General features: G+C 37.1%; 1 protein-coding gene across 1 annotated transcript in view; it reads right to left on the bottom strand.

The window, feature by feature from the left end:
• Positions 1–7,847: 7,847 nt before the first annotated feature.
• Positions 7,848–13,308, bottom strand: part of SLC6A2 (solute carrier family 6 member 2) — a 55,727-nt gene continuing 50,266 nt past the window's right edge. The window contains exons 12-14 of the mRNA XM_005422793.2: positions 12,636–12,803; positions 10,839–10,910; positions 7,848–9,263 (exon numbers count right to left, since the gene is read on the bottom strand). Of these exons, the coding sequence (XP_005422850.1) occupies positions 9,240–9,263; positions 10,839–10,910; positions 12,636–12,803 (264 nt within the window). The 3' untranslated portion in view covers positions 7,848–9,239. The remainder of the gene's footprint in view (positions 9,264–10,838; positions 10,911–12,635; positions 12,804–13,308) is intronic.

Below are 13,308 nucleotides of genomic sequence, written 5' to 3'. Positions count from 1 at the left end.
GCAACTGTGAGAATTTCTGGTCATGGTCTCTGTCAAAATATCTAATTTCTTTAAAGATTTGCTTTCATGAGCTCCACTGAATGAGGCACCATGCATCTCTTCTTTGAAAGGTGGTTGAACTTTTTCTCTGCCAGAAATAACAACTTTTTTAAAACTTTTTTTTAACCTACATGTGCTTTATTTTTTCTTTGGTGGTTTGTGAAGGTTTTGTTAAAAGGTAATGAGTGAAACCACTTGAAAATTTTGTTCTGTTTGTGAACTGTCATGCTCACATTGGTTAATGTTGCAATGAGCTGCTTGCAGAAATTTATCTGGACACAATAACATTCACGTTGATATTTGTGGGAAGCAAATGCTTCTTTTTGATAGAACTGAACACACAGTTCTGAACATTAATCTCATGAATTTATCAGAAATCGTACTGTGTGTCAATTAGTTGAGACAAATTGAACTTCAAGTGTTTCCCAAGCCTGTCTTTGGAAATTTGTGATCAGGGATTTAGAAAAACAATATCGACCAGCAGTATTCCCTGCTTGATTGTTTTCTGGCTTTGGCAGAGAGAAAGGAAATTAAGAAATGGATTTTCACTTTAAAATGTTTTGGTGGCATGTAAGCATCTTAAATTATGGGCTTTTTCCCCTGAGTCTCAGTAACTAAAAGTGATAAACCCCTGACACTGGTGCCTTCTGAAAATGTATGCAGCGTCATATTTTGGTTAAAGTAGATTTCTCTCTGTGTAAGTTGAGAACTAAATCTTTGCTGGAAGAGAAATCTATGGTTTGATCACACATTTTTGCTTGAAATGACAGTAAATTTCACAATTTGATTGTAACCTGACCCTGCAGAAAATAATTAATGGGTGGCTGAGCTTTGAGTCTGCTTGTGTGTATAAGGAGAAGCCAGTAGATGTTGAACCTTCCAGTTGGTCCAGTGTGGATTTATGCAATGTGGAACAGCTTTCATTAAAATGTGCAAATGTTTCCACATAGACTTTTAGACATCTAGGAAGAAAACTGACTTATTTTAATTCTTTTTTTGCAAACCACAGGAAAGGGAGAAGCTGTTTAAAGAGTTTTAATAATTGTAGGAGTAAAAGGATCTAATAGCTGGCTTGTATAATGCCATTGCTCTGGCCTGTCCCAGATACTTTGCTAATCTTCATGAAGTTTTAATGTTATCACTGTTTTTACAGTGGGCCTTTCTGTTGTCTAGGAATTGCTTTTGATTTATTGCTGGAATTACACATTGGTGGATTATGCAAGTAGACATTGCTGGATCTCTTTCAATTCCAGCAGTTCACTCTTAGTTTTTAACACTGGTTTCTTGTTGAACTCTTAGAGCTTCTTGTTACTTTAAGTTACTACTTTTAAACACATCATATAATTTTTCTCTTCTTTGTCTTTGCTTGTACAAGAATGTAATATTTCAGGTTTTTGGCAGCATCGTTGATTTGTCTTATAATGAAAAAAGAACCAGATGTTTTCTGACTTCTCCAAGCCTTCAGTTTTCTTTTCAAAGATAGTTTTTGTTGTGCTTCTGCATTTTAAATTATCTTAGGTTATAAATATTAGTTAAGGTAAGAAAGCAAACTGAAATTTCATGTTTATTTGTACAAGTCTGAGATTCTGAAGAATCAGAGATGCTGACACAGTTGTTGGATCTACTGGTAGCATCCAGTACCTCATCTGCCTCTTTTGCTTTGGGTGTTGAAGTATGCTGCAACCTAAATTCCTGCTTTTAGAGTAAATGAAGGGACTATCAGAAGAGATAACATCAGTATCCAAAAATAGGTAGAAAACTTGGTTTCAATAATACTTCCAGGAGGACAAAATGATTTTGTTATTTCAAGTAATTTCTATCTAGTTTTACTTGCATAATAATCAGTTAATGCTGAGTTAATGAGTCTTAAAGACTTGCCAATTGACTAAAGCTTGGTTAAAGCAGTTGATGGGAGAACGAAGAGTGGTAGTAAAATGAAAATTTTGTAAACAGGCTGTTGTTGAATGGAAGAATAGATTCAGCATTTCACAGAAATTTGTTTGGAAGTATCTTGAAATTATTCAACTTTTAATTGTTTTAATACTAATTTGTGGGTTTGAGTGTTTCATGTTATTAAAAACTGGCATGTGATAATTTTGTTATTCAGTATTTCAGATGTATCAAAACAGTTTAAAGCATGCATTTCTTACTTGAAAGCAGGAGAGAAATATAAACAGTTGAAGGCTGTACCTTAATAATATTGAGTTCTACTTAAAGAAAAAAGCACCATGGAAAGTCATTAGGTTCTGTATGTTCCAAGTCTAAAATTTGTATGGAGACAAGTGAGGTAGTCTAACAAAAGGTACCTTTGGAAATAGTGCTTTTCATTATTGGTATGGAAATGTAAGAAATTGATGTCGAAATAGAAGAAAGTGGTTTTAGTTCTAGTAAAAAAAAGTTAAATAAAATAATTAACTATTCTTCATTTATGTTTGGTTCAGGGTCATCTTTTCCTGGCTGATCTGTAAATTAAGAATAATGTGCTTATGGCTACTACTACTTCTGGCAAAATTAACAAGGCAGAAGGAATATCTTGTAAAAAGGAGAACAATGTAGCTTTGGAGAATTAAGCTATCTGTTCTATGCATCTTGATTCATGTTCCTAGGAGGTCTTGATTATTTCCTTTCACAGTGTGGTTGTGAAACCTTCGTTGCATTACTGTAATTATTTTGCTGAAAGGAAAACATAGAAATTAATCTGCCCACTGCATCCCCTGGACACTGAAAGGATGTGAACAATCTCCTGAAGGTTGAGCTGTGTAGATTTCCAGCTTTTGGGATTTTGCTTTCATCTGTCAGCCAAGCCAAGGACCAGCTGCCCCTGCAATGCTAAAATAGTATTGACAAAAACCAAGACTTTCATTTCAGCTTTTAATTGACAGAAGTAAATTCTTGGTACATAATCCTTTTCTTTATACTCTTTATGTGCATATTTGTCAGATTTTATTTAAATAATTTTATACACAATATTGGGATAATCTGTTACATTAATGCACAGCTTAAAACAGTTCTTATTTACACTGATCACAGAAAGACAGAGGTATGAGGACAAATACTTTACATTCACCATCTTTATCAGCATTTAAAGTATAGTTAACCAGCACACATCACACACATCCATATCCATATTTATAAGAAATGTAGTTGTTTCTAATTATACACATGGGCATGTAGATGTCTCCCTTTGAAAAAACCAAAAATTAATGAAAAAAATTTGAAATGCCATTTCCCCCAGATAACCAAAGACTTAAAAAAAATAAAAAGGGCAAAATTCACCTGCAGATTGCACAATTAATGGAATCGGGCATGGAAACATGGTGGCTGTGTTTGGACACTTTTGGTCACTGGGGCACTTTGGGGAGTATTTTTTACTAGTGGCAAGTTTTGAGCTCCTATGAAGACTTATTCCTGAAAACTACAAAGTGCTCTCTTGCTTTGGAAGTAGATCTACTGGACACTAACACATTTGGTTCAATGTTAAGTCATCTAACAACACAAAATTGCAGCCAAAAGATACTCTGGATTTTTTGGTTTTCTTTTAGAATATAAATTAAAAACACATGACTTCATTCCATGAGATTAAGGCAGCAATGGAGAATATTGTGCTACAATGTGCATTAGCTGTAGGCAATGTTCTATTCTCCTGTATCACATTTTTACATTTATAATCAAAGGCCAACATATTATTGAACTAGACTGGCTGACTACAAAATCTTATAATGAAGAGATAGGTCTTGTGTGATAACCTTGTTACATCAAAGTTGAATTTCTCGCCTTACAATATACATATATTCTATGAAAATTAAAAAAACTGGTAAAAATATTAAAATATTTCCTATACAGAGGTACCCTTATCTAAGTTAAATTCTAGTCACTGCTATAAAAAGGCATTAAAAATTAAGTAAAACACTGGTGTAAACCAAGTAAATGCTCACTGTAAAGCTTTTATTTGTAAGGCAAATCTTCATTAGACCTATTAGGATTTATTTTGAAAATGTATTGTTTGGAGGTTCTCTCTTTGTAACTGATATATTGCCCATAGCAAAGGAGAGCTAAGTTTTGCAGAAAGGTTCACAGAGAGTGCAAGGTAAATTACAAATGCAGGTCACCTTCAAGCTTAATGCCTCTTGGCAGTGACCAAGAAACAACATGACACCTTCAAAAGAAAACCAGCTTAAGGCTTAGTAATTCTCTTAATTCACTGAATTTATTCTGTTTCCTTATAATGGAATTAGGCAACTCATGTTTAGTACAGCAGCTAAAGAAACACCTTAAAGAAGGAAAGCAAAGCACACAGGTGGCTCAGCCTTGCTGTGAGTGCTTGGGCAGGAAAGGCCCCCTGTTCTTATGGGAATTAATGCAGTCATGGTTAATGTACACAAGGGTTAAACCTCTCCATTTATCCCCTGCTCTTCCCAGTCACTCAGACCTAGAGACCTCCATGTCCTTCTAAGAGCTCAATTTCACTGAGCACAATCATAACTGTGTCCTTTATACTCTTCTGGTGCCTTCAGTTCCTTGGCTGCTTCTGCTCCTCAGCCACATAGTGACTGCAGTCTGTCTAAGCACTTTCTGCTTCTTAATGGTGGTGGAAACCAATCAAATGCTGTACTTAAAAGTGACTGTATTACCCTGTTATGTTTTTACTGATTGAATGTTTTTATTGCCCATGTAGCTCTCTGTAGTCTCTGATGAATTTAGATGCACCTAAACTTGGTCTAAATTTGACCAGTACCACTGTACAAATTAATCACTTTCCACTGATTAGCTAGGTAAGCTCACAATCACCAACAGGGATGTGGATATGGGTCCGAGGAAAGTAGCTGAGAAAGTCTCCCAAGTAGTTCAGGGGTCTAATGTGAAACATCATGTTTGCCTTCACATTAAGAAGATTGTGTTCTTACACGAGGTGATCTGTGGACCACAAATATTCCTAGTATTGAGAAAATAAAGTGTGTTAGAACAAAAAAGGTCCTAGTTTACTGCTCGGAGAGGCTCAGAGTTCACACAATTTCTACAGGCAGGGCCATGTATTGTTATTTGTTGAACTGTAATAGCTTTCTAATGTCTGGGTCCTTCAGGCTCATTTTAAAATGTTTCAACATGGCACTGCAAATAAAATATTCTTAAGTCTCACCTCTTTTGAAATTGTTGAACTACAGTTTTAATTTTGTTCTTAAACATTTGCCAATTCCTCATGAAATTTAGTGAAGCAGTCCAGGATATGAATGAAAGCTATCTACTCCCATAAAAGCAAGTATCTGCTAATTAATGCTGTATGAATTGAAAGAACTGCAAAAGAGACATTAACAGCAAAATAACTTTGATGTGGCCTCTAACAACCTAACAGTACAAATAAATTTAATTCATGTCAAAACAATAGCATGAGAAGTAAATGCATATACAAAGTGTTTGGGCTTGCCCCTTTTAAATAATAACACTGAAATGGTATTTTGCTGAGAAGAAATGACCAAGTACAGGAAATTTCCTCTGGGAAAAGTACATACAACACACATTGCACGTGCAGTTAGGGAACATACACAGTAATAACAGCCAAGTAATTCTCCTACATTCTGAATTTAAAATACTGTGTTTGATCCTGGATATCCTGCAGAATGCCTCAGTATGGTAAAATGTCTTTCAAGTGTTGCCAGGGTGTATGTTTCAGGTCATGACTGAACACAAGGACTGATAAAAAAAGATATTGGTCAAACAGGGGTCCAGTAATAAATAGCACTACTGCTTTTTGAACTATTGCCTTGAAAGGCCCACTGTTTCTTCCAGAAATTTAAATCTGTGCAGTTTTAGTAATGTAGCTTTAGAATAGTTCCAAGGATGTGAAGAATATCTGGCTGAATGATGGCAGCGAAGGGTACAAAGAGAGAATGGAGGGTCTCTTTCCTTGGTGCCAACTAACTTTCTGTGGATTGAAGAAACATTATGGATCACAGGCAGGTCTTTTTCACTGGTCAAAAGAAAGGTCAGAAGAGAGATACTGATATATGACAGCTGCTTCCTTTATCAGATTAAGAAAAGGCTTTTGAGGAAATATTTTCTAGAACCATCAAATGAGCTCTTTGACTGCTCCACTAAATTATTCCCACAGGCTTGTTACCCAAACAGCCAACATAATTAGCAAGCAGATGATTCTGCAACTTGTACCGAAAATTTTCTTTAAAAATTAGGCTGCCTATTCAGACAGAATATACACAAAATTCCATGGGGACATCTGGGAGAATGGCATTCCCCAGAAAGGGTCTGCTCTTGAAACAGGTGCAGCTGAGGGAAAGGGCGAGCTGTGGGCTGAAAAGTCAACAGAGGTAGGGGAAGACTTGCAGTTAAGTGATATGGATGATAAAGACATGACTGGAGGCTTTGGTCTTGTTTTTTAACTACAAATGTTTTAACTGAAGGGAGATGAGTATCTTTGTGGCATTTGATATTTTCCATATTGAAAATGTACCTGGGGGCCCAAAGCAGGTGGGTAAGTGGAGGTGGGTGCCCATGCTATGGCTTCTTATTGGACTGTCTGTGCCATATCACTGGGTGGAGGAAATGAATGTAACCTGGTCTTTGCAGAAGTATTTGTCATTTGTATAGAGGCTAGTTTGTGTCTAATGGCATCATTCATCATCCAAGAGGCATGAGGTAGTTCATCTTATTCTGTGGAGAATTGAAGACATTTGTCTCTAGGACAGAAGTCGTTATTTGGGGGGAGACTTTCTTTGGGCAACATCTTCAATTTAAAGTCTACCTATGCAGTCATGCACTGTGTATTGTCTTTTTCATTCAGGTTAATTCTGGTAGTAAGATCCCTACCTCCTTTGGTAAGACTTTTGACTTCTGTATAGATTGCAAGTTCTTTACCTAGAAAACCTCAGAAAAAGGTGGCAATAGTGCAATGTAGTCCTGAGCTATAAATACTACATTAAACCCAAGAAGTTATACAGTAACAGAAATAAAAATAATGCAGTAGGTAGTCAGTACTAAAAACATAATCAAACCCAAACACACTGGCTAAAGCTGATTTATTCCCTTGTATGGTAGCTTTGCTCCTATGTCAGAGCAGAGTGGTGAGGAAATGTAACTTTCCCTGCATGGGATGGTGCCGATGGACTGTGTCACAACTGAACATTGGGTGGAGGTTTTTAGCATTTCCAATCATGAACCAACCAAACAATGTGTAAAGTGACAACCTATTAAAGCTCCACGTTAAACAGCCCCTAGAAGTTTCTAAACTTGATAATTACATCTATGCTGAGAAGCTTTTGAGCCATGCCAAGACAGTGACTGAAGCAGCTGTATTGTTGAAAAATAGGCTTTAAAACAATGGATTGCCATCAAGTTTGGCAAACAATAAAAATGAGATTAACTGAGAAGTTGGTGGGATTACTTTTTTGAAGCCTTCAACATATTTTCACTATTTAGCCTCTTGTGTAATTATAGCGTTAGAACTGCAACATTTGGAATTCCTTTATTATTGAAATATATTTAATAACAGGGTTTAAGCAGCTATTGGCCATCAGCTGGGCCAGAAAATAAGACTTCCTTTATAATTAGAAGAAAGTATTCTTTGGGTTTAAAACCCTATTTAAATAAAACTGTTTGTCACAGAGACTCTTCAAGAGAAGGACAACACTTGATTTGTTCTGAAGTATTGAATATGTTGGAGGAAGAGAATGAATAAGGAGAGAAATTTCCCTTTCATTATTTTGAACAGAAATCAATGTTAAATGGAAAAAGCCCAAATGCACTTGGCACTTTAGAACTTGGCTATTTTAAAAAAGAAAACAACTCAACAAAAATTGTTTTATAAATAAAAAAGGTCCATCTATTTAAAAGGTCTTTTTTTAGAAAAGAGGAAGCACTACATACATTTAAAAGACAAGCTCAACTGAATGTATAGAGACAAAAAAAACATCAGAGGTAATGTCCAGAGGTAACTCTGGGTTGGATCCAGCAGAGAAGCTACTGCCTCTGCAAATGACTGTAGACCTAGAGATAAATAATCACAAGAACTAACTCAAAGCTACTGAATGTAGTGATCACTTGAAAGGTACTACAGTGACAAGTGACCACTGAATAAGAACAGCACCCAAATGCAGAGTTTGTTCTGTATCTTCTACTTTGCATAATTCTATTAGAGAACAGAGCTGGAATAGGTTTAGAGAGCTAAACATACTTTTAAAGTAGTTAACAAAAATCTTACTACATTTTGGTAGGTGATTCCTGGTTAAATTATAAAATGTTTGCACCAGGGGAATAAAGCCAGATTGGTTTTTTGTGCCATTTGGTAATTATATAATTTTAAAATTGTCCCTTTTTTTGTATTTTACATTGTTTATTTGGAACAAAATACAACAAAAAGATGAAAGTCTGTCTATTTGGGTGCAACTTTCATGCTTAGCTGGAAAAGTCTGCAGAGTGTGGATCATATGATAAAGCCATTCCAATTGTTGATATAAGGGAATATCTCTTTCATGAAGTACACTGTGATGTTAAGCTGTGTTCTGCACTAGTAACTGTAACAGGAATTCTCTTCCTGCTCCTCTTCAGTTTCAGTGCAATTAAACTGGTCAGAAAATGGCAAGGACATGTACAGCAGTGTTCTTCACCAAGAGAAGGAAGTAATAATAAACCTCTGAAAATGAAGCACTTTCAGAAGGATGCAAACTCACAACCCAAAGGACAGTATGGCAAGGAAGCTAATGACATGAGGACATAGTTCAAATTGCTCTTTTTGTCATAACTGAGGTGTAATCTTTCCTTAGATCTAAGAGTGCTCAGGTGTTGTTGGTTTAAAATAGGTTGTGGCATGATTATCTGAAGAAGTTATTACTGTCAGAAAAGTTTAATTCACTTCTTCACAATAAAAAAGCACTTAACTTATGCTGATTGTTCTTTTCCTCTGCTCCCCCCTCCTCCACTTCTGCCTATAGCAAAACTCACAAGTTTTGGTCATGTAGGGATCTCATGGCACCAAAGGATGCAAGAAAACTTAAATGGAGTCTTTAAAGATCATTTGAAGCCAAGTAATAGAAGGGAGGCATTGACAACAGAGAGCAGATGTCTTCCCTCACAGAGTCAGTAGATAAGCTCTGGGCCAGCCTGGTCCAAGCATAAGTGAGGGAGCTTTGAACTTGACTTTTCTGTATTCTCAGTTTAGCTGAACGTGGGCTTTTTCCTTGATCTGTTGGTTGTCATATTGTTAGCCAGTGCTGGAGCTGTAAGGAAACAGAAGTGGTTGTTAAATTACATCGTTGATTCAAATGATGATGCTGACAGATACATTTTTTGACAAATCTGGAGTTACAAAGAAGTTTCAAAATAATGGATAGATTTCCACTCTGTAACTAAGTTTCTATGCAGTCCAGTTTGCAGTGAGAAATGTGCTGAATGTAAAGGCTGCTTAGTCAGATCTCGATTAAGTTTTAAAGTTCAGAACTGCCAGACATATATGAGAAGAAAATATTTGTATTTGTTTGGTTACAGTAGGCAGTGTTTTGTTTACAACCCTAAACATTGTGAGTAAATCACTAAATCTGCTTTAGCATTAACAAAGCCATTCCTATCTGTTCATTGAAGATGGCAGCAAATTAAAATACTCTCACATTTAGCATAGTTTGAGGTAACTTTGGTAGTTTACTTCTGAGGGCAGCCTTTACTAATTTATGTGAAATTTGCTACCTTTTGGTCATAGATTTGTGTTCAGAAGACCAGCACTGTGGAGTGGCTGTTTATAGCCCTTTCACACAGGAACATCTGCCCCTGGAAACATTGAGTAACAGCAGGAACAGTAAATCATTTGACAACTGAGGGCAGAAACAGAAGAAAGAGAAGGCAGGAAGAGGTGTTGTGCTATTTTATATTCTTGGCCACATCAAATAAATTGTGGTCATGAAACAGGAAGCCTATTTGTGCTTTCATTCTGCATCCCATAAATCTATGCAGATTATTTCCTTTAAAAGTCAAAATTTACTTCAAACAACATCTTTCAGAATAAGCAAAAGCCAGACTTATTTTTTCAGTATCAACATACAAACCACCACTATAAAATCTGGGTCACGTTTTGTGGAGGTGTGCATAATTCTAGTTGCTTTCAACTTTGAAGACAGAAAGTGGTCCAGCATGAATGCTGATGAGTGTAACAGGCTTCACATTTGCATCCTTTTAATCTTCTACATAAAGGAGTTTATTTCAATAAGCTCATTTTATTTGCTAAAAGGAAAGCAGTATTTGGAAACCTATAGCATATTTTTCATGGCTTATGAAGTCTCCAGCAGTGTTTTCAATCAACTCTAGTCCTGTGGGGAAAGCCAATTCCATGCAACCTGGTGCATCGTTTTATGACATTATAGGTAAGCTCTGAACACTGGATATTTTTTGCTGTTTACTATGTTTTGTGGGACATAATTGCAGTTTCAGAAAGATGATTTCAGCTTGCTGTGCAGTAACTGAGTGACAGGCTATGACCTCTTCAAATGCATGTGATAGTTTGGAAATACCTTTGTTTATTGGTTAAAATCTCACTGTATTCAAACACAACCTAAAATACCAGATTGAGGTGATCTGTAAGATTGAGAGCTCTCCTGAGGCAAACAAGGAAGGTCCCAAAAGCTTTCCAAAAGGCTTGATGCATGTGGTACTGAGCCTCCTGTGTCTTGTCATGCTGGCAGAAATAAAGAGCTACAGACCTGCTAAGGCATCCAGCATGGGGAGATTGGTGCAAAGTTGTAGTTATTGCTAAAGACAGGAAAGGGTTGGAATCAGGAGAATAAGTCTGTGAAAGGTGTACTAACCTTAAACTGCCTGACATTTCCTTGGGCCACGAGTTGGTGCTCATTTTCAGGTGTGATGCAGTAAGCTAGTCTCTAAAGCAGACAGGAAGAAGAGGAAAAAGTCAGCCATATGAAGTGGGATTATGTATGTAATCCCCAATCTATAGTGGGGAAGTAGCATGAACTTTATTTAAAATGGTAACTTAAATCTTTAATATCACTGCATCATGTGCCTTTGCTCAGTCACTGAGAGAATAAGCCTATTATAAACCCTTGGGTGTTAGCCTTTAATATAAGAAGCAACAGCAGAAAGTTTATGCAAATACTAAGTCCAAATATTTAGTGAGTGCATATAGAAAAGAATATCAGGAACAAGTTGGTATCACAGGCCTTAGATCACCTAAATTCGTGCTGTTCTGTTAGTGCTGTAAGAGGTTGGCCAGTCCCAGAGTGGGAGAGGAAGGAGGGCCTGGGATTTCCCAGCTCATCTCCCTTGTCCACCCTGTGCTGTGCCCTTTGAGATCACACATAGATTTGGGTTTATTAGGAACTTTCAACCAACTTAAGGAGTTCCAATTAAATTAGGTTCATACCTTTCCCCATCCCTTCAAGAGCCTCAATTTGGGGCATCATATTGGAGCTAGTGACTTGGATGCCGTGTGTTATCCTTTTGCTATAACGCTCCTGGGGAAGCTGGGGAGCTGCTCCTTGCAGGAGCACTGACAGACAAACCAGAACTTGCTAACAGTACACATGAATGAGAGAATGTGATTTTGGCCAAAGGCTTCTGCATCCCCTGTCAGTAAACTTGAGCAAGAGGGCAAAAGCCTGATGAGCTAGTATAAATTATTCTTTGAGACTGAAATTCTCCTAGAAAAATGTGTTTGTAGCCCTCCCCAGGATGGAACAAAACAAAGGGCTTATAGAATTGCTGGAAATGAGATCTAGAAATTGTGCACAACATTGAGGTGTTAGAGCTGATGAAAACAGGGCAGCTGAGGAGTTCCAGCTTTGGGGCACCTTTGTGAGGTGAACATGATGTGTGATGACTGTGACGTTTCAGAAACAAGACCTTTGTTCTTTTGGGTTGGCTGGGTCAGTGTGAGGGGGATGTGACCCATCTACATAAAGGTTGAGTTCTTATTTTCTGCTTAATTCTGTGTGTGGTGTTGGTTCAGTGATTTGCCTAAGAGCATCAAAATCTTGCTACACCATTGTGTAAGGGTAGCTGTAGGAAGGGAGAGCAGCAGAACTAGGTGTAAGTCAGTGGGTCTAGAAAAGGTTATAAAATGATGATGTGATGGGAAAAAAATCGGTGCTGTATAATGGTGAGGAGCCTTCTGAGTGCTGTTAGAGGTTTTAAGACTACAGATAATAGGGAGGGTATATAGACAATGAAAGTAAAGTTAATATGATGGTAAAAATGATATGGCTAGTGAACCTCAATCGTGTGCCATTTTTAACTGATAAAGAAAGGTACAGAGCAGTTTGAAGACCACACCTCATAGCTGAATATGAAGATAGCATAATTTGTACATTCTTTATTAATAAACAAAAATCTAATCTCATCAATTGGATGAATTACATGCATAAATTTTTTTTTTCACAATTATTATGGTGCTGTCTGGAAAGCTAATTTGTCTAGAGACTCAAACAGAATGCAGTAATCCTACCTGAAACCACTGATCCACCTGACAGATGGATTCAAAAGGTCACTCATAAGTAATAAATTTTGGGAGAGAAATAAACTGCCAACTTAGACCCAGCCATTTCATTTCACAGCAGCATTTCATGACATTTGATTAGTGTTCCACTTACTTCTTTAAAGGTCCCACGCACATTCATGAATTTATAGATGATGTAGGCAGGCACGAGGACCATGGAGGACAATGCTATGCCCCAGCCAATGCGGTTTGCCCACAGAGGGAAGGTGTAGTCATCATAGGTCAGAGGCTTGAAATTTATTATGCTGACTATCACAACAAACTGGAGAAGAAAGTATAAAATGAACCAGAGATCTAAGATGAAGAGCCTTACTGGAAGTGATTCCAGGTGTTCTATTAAGCAGTCACCCTAAAGTTTGTCTCAAACCAGCTTTATGGTTTACCTTCAGCCTGTTTACTTTGTGCCTCTTACTGCTTAAGCTGTTGAAGTTCTTGATGTGTTTACTAGTTCGTTTTAGCTACTGTGGATGCAGATTATTTGAAATTGTGATGGGAAGATCAGGTGACTGTCTACTACTGCCTCACTTAAATGAATGTGTTAGATGTAGAAAAGTGATTCTGTAGTTAAGAAAAAACTCTGCAGGATCTATTGTTTTTAATTTCTTTCTTTTCCAAGAATATTAGATTTCCTTTAAGAGCTTTGTACCCAATTTTCAGCATGATACGTGTACTGAGGAAAGGTAGAACAGCCTTAAGGCCTGGAAAGCAAAGTTGCTTCTTTCTTCCTGTGCTTCCCTGTCCAGTGCTAGATGCAAGAAGGAAAGAGT

This window comes from Geospiza fortis, unplaced genomic scaffold (genome assembly GCF_000277835.1).
Source record: "Geospiza fortis unplaced genomic scaffold, GeoFor_1.0 scaffold97, whole genome shotgun sequence".
In the NCBI taxonomy this organism is placed as follows: Eukaryota; Metazoa; Chordata; class Aves; order Passeriformes; family Thraupidae; genus Geospiza; species Geospiza fortis.
This window is presented reverse-complemented; position numbering and strand designations above follow the sequence as displayed.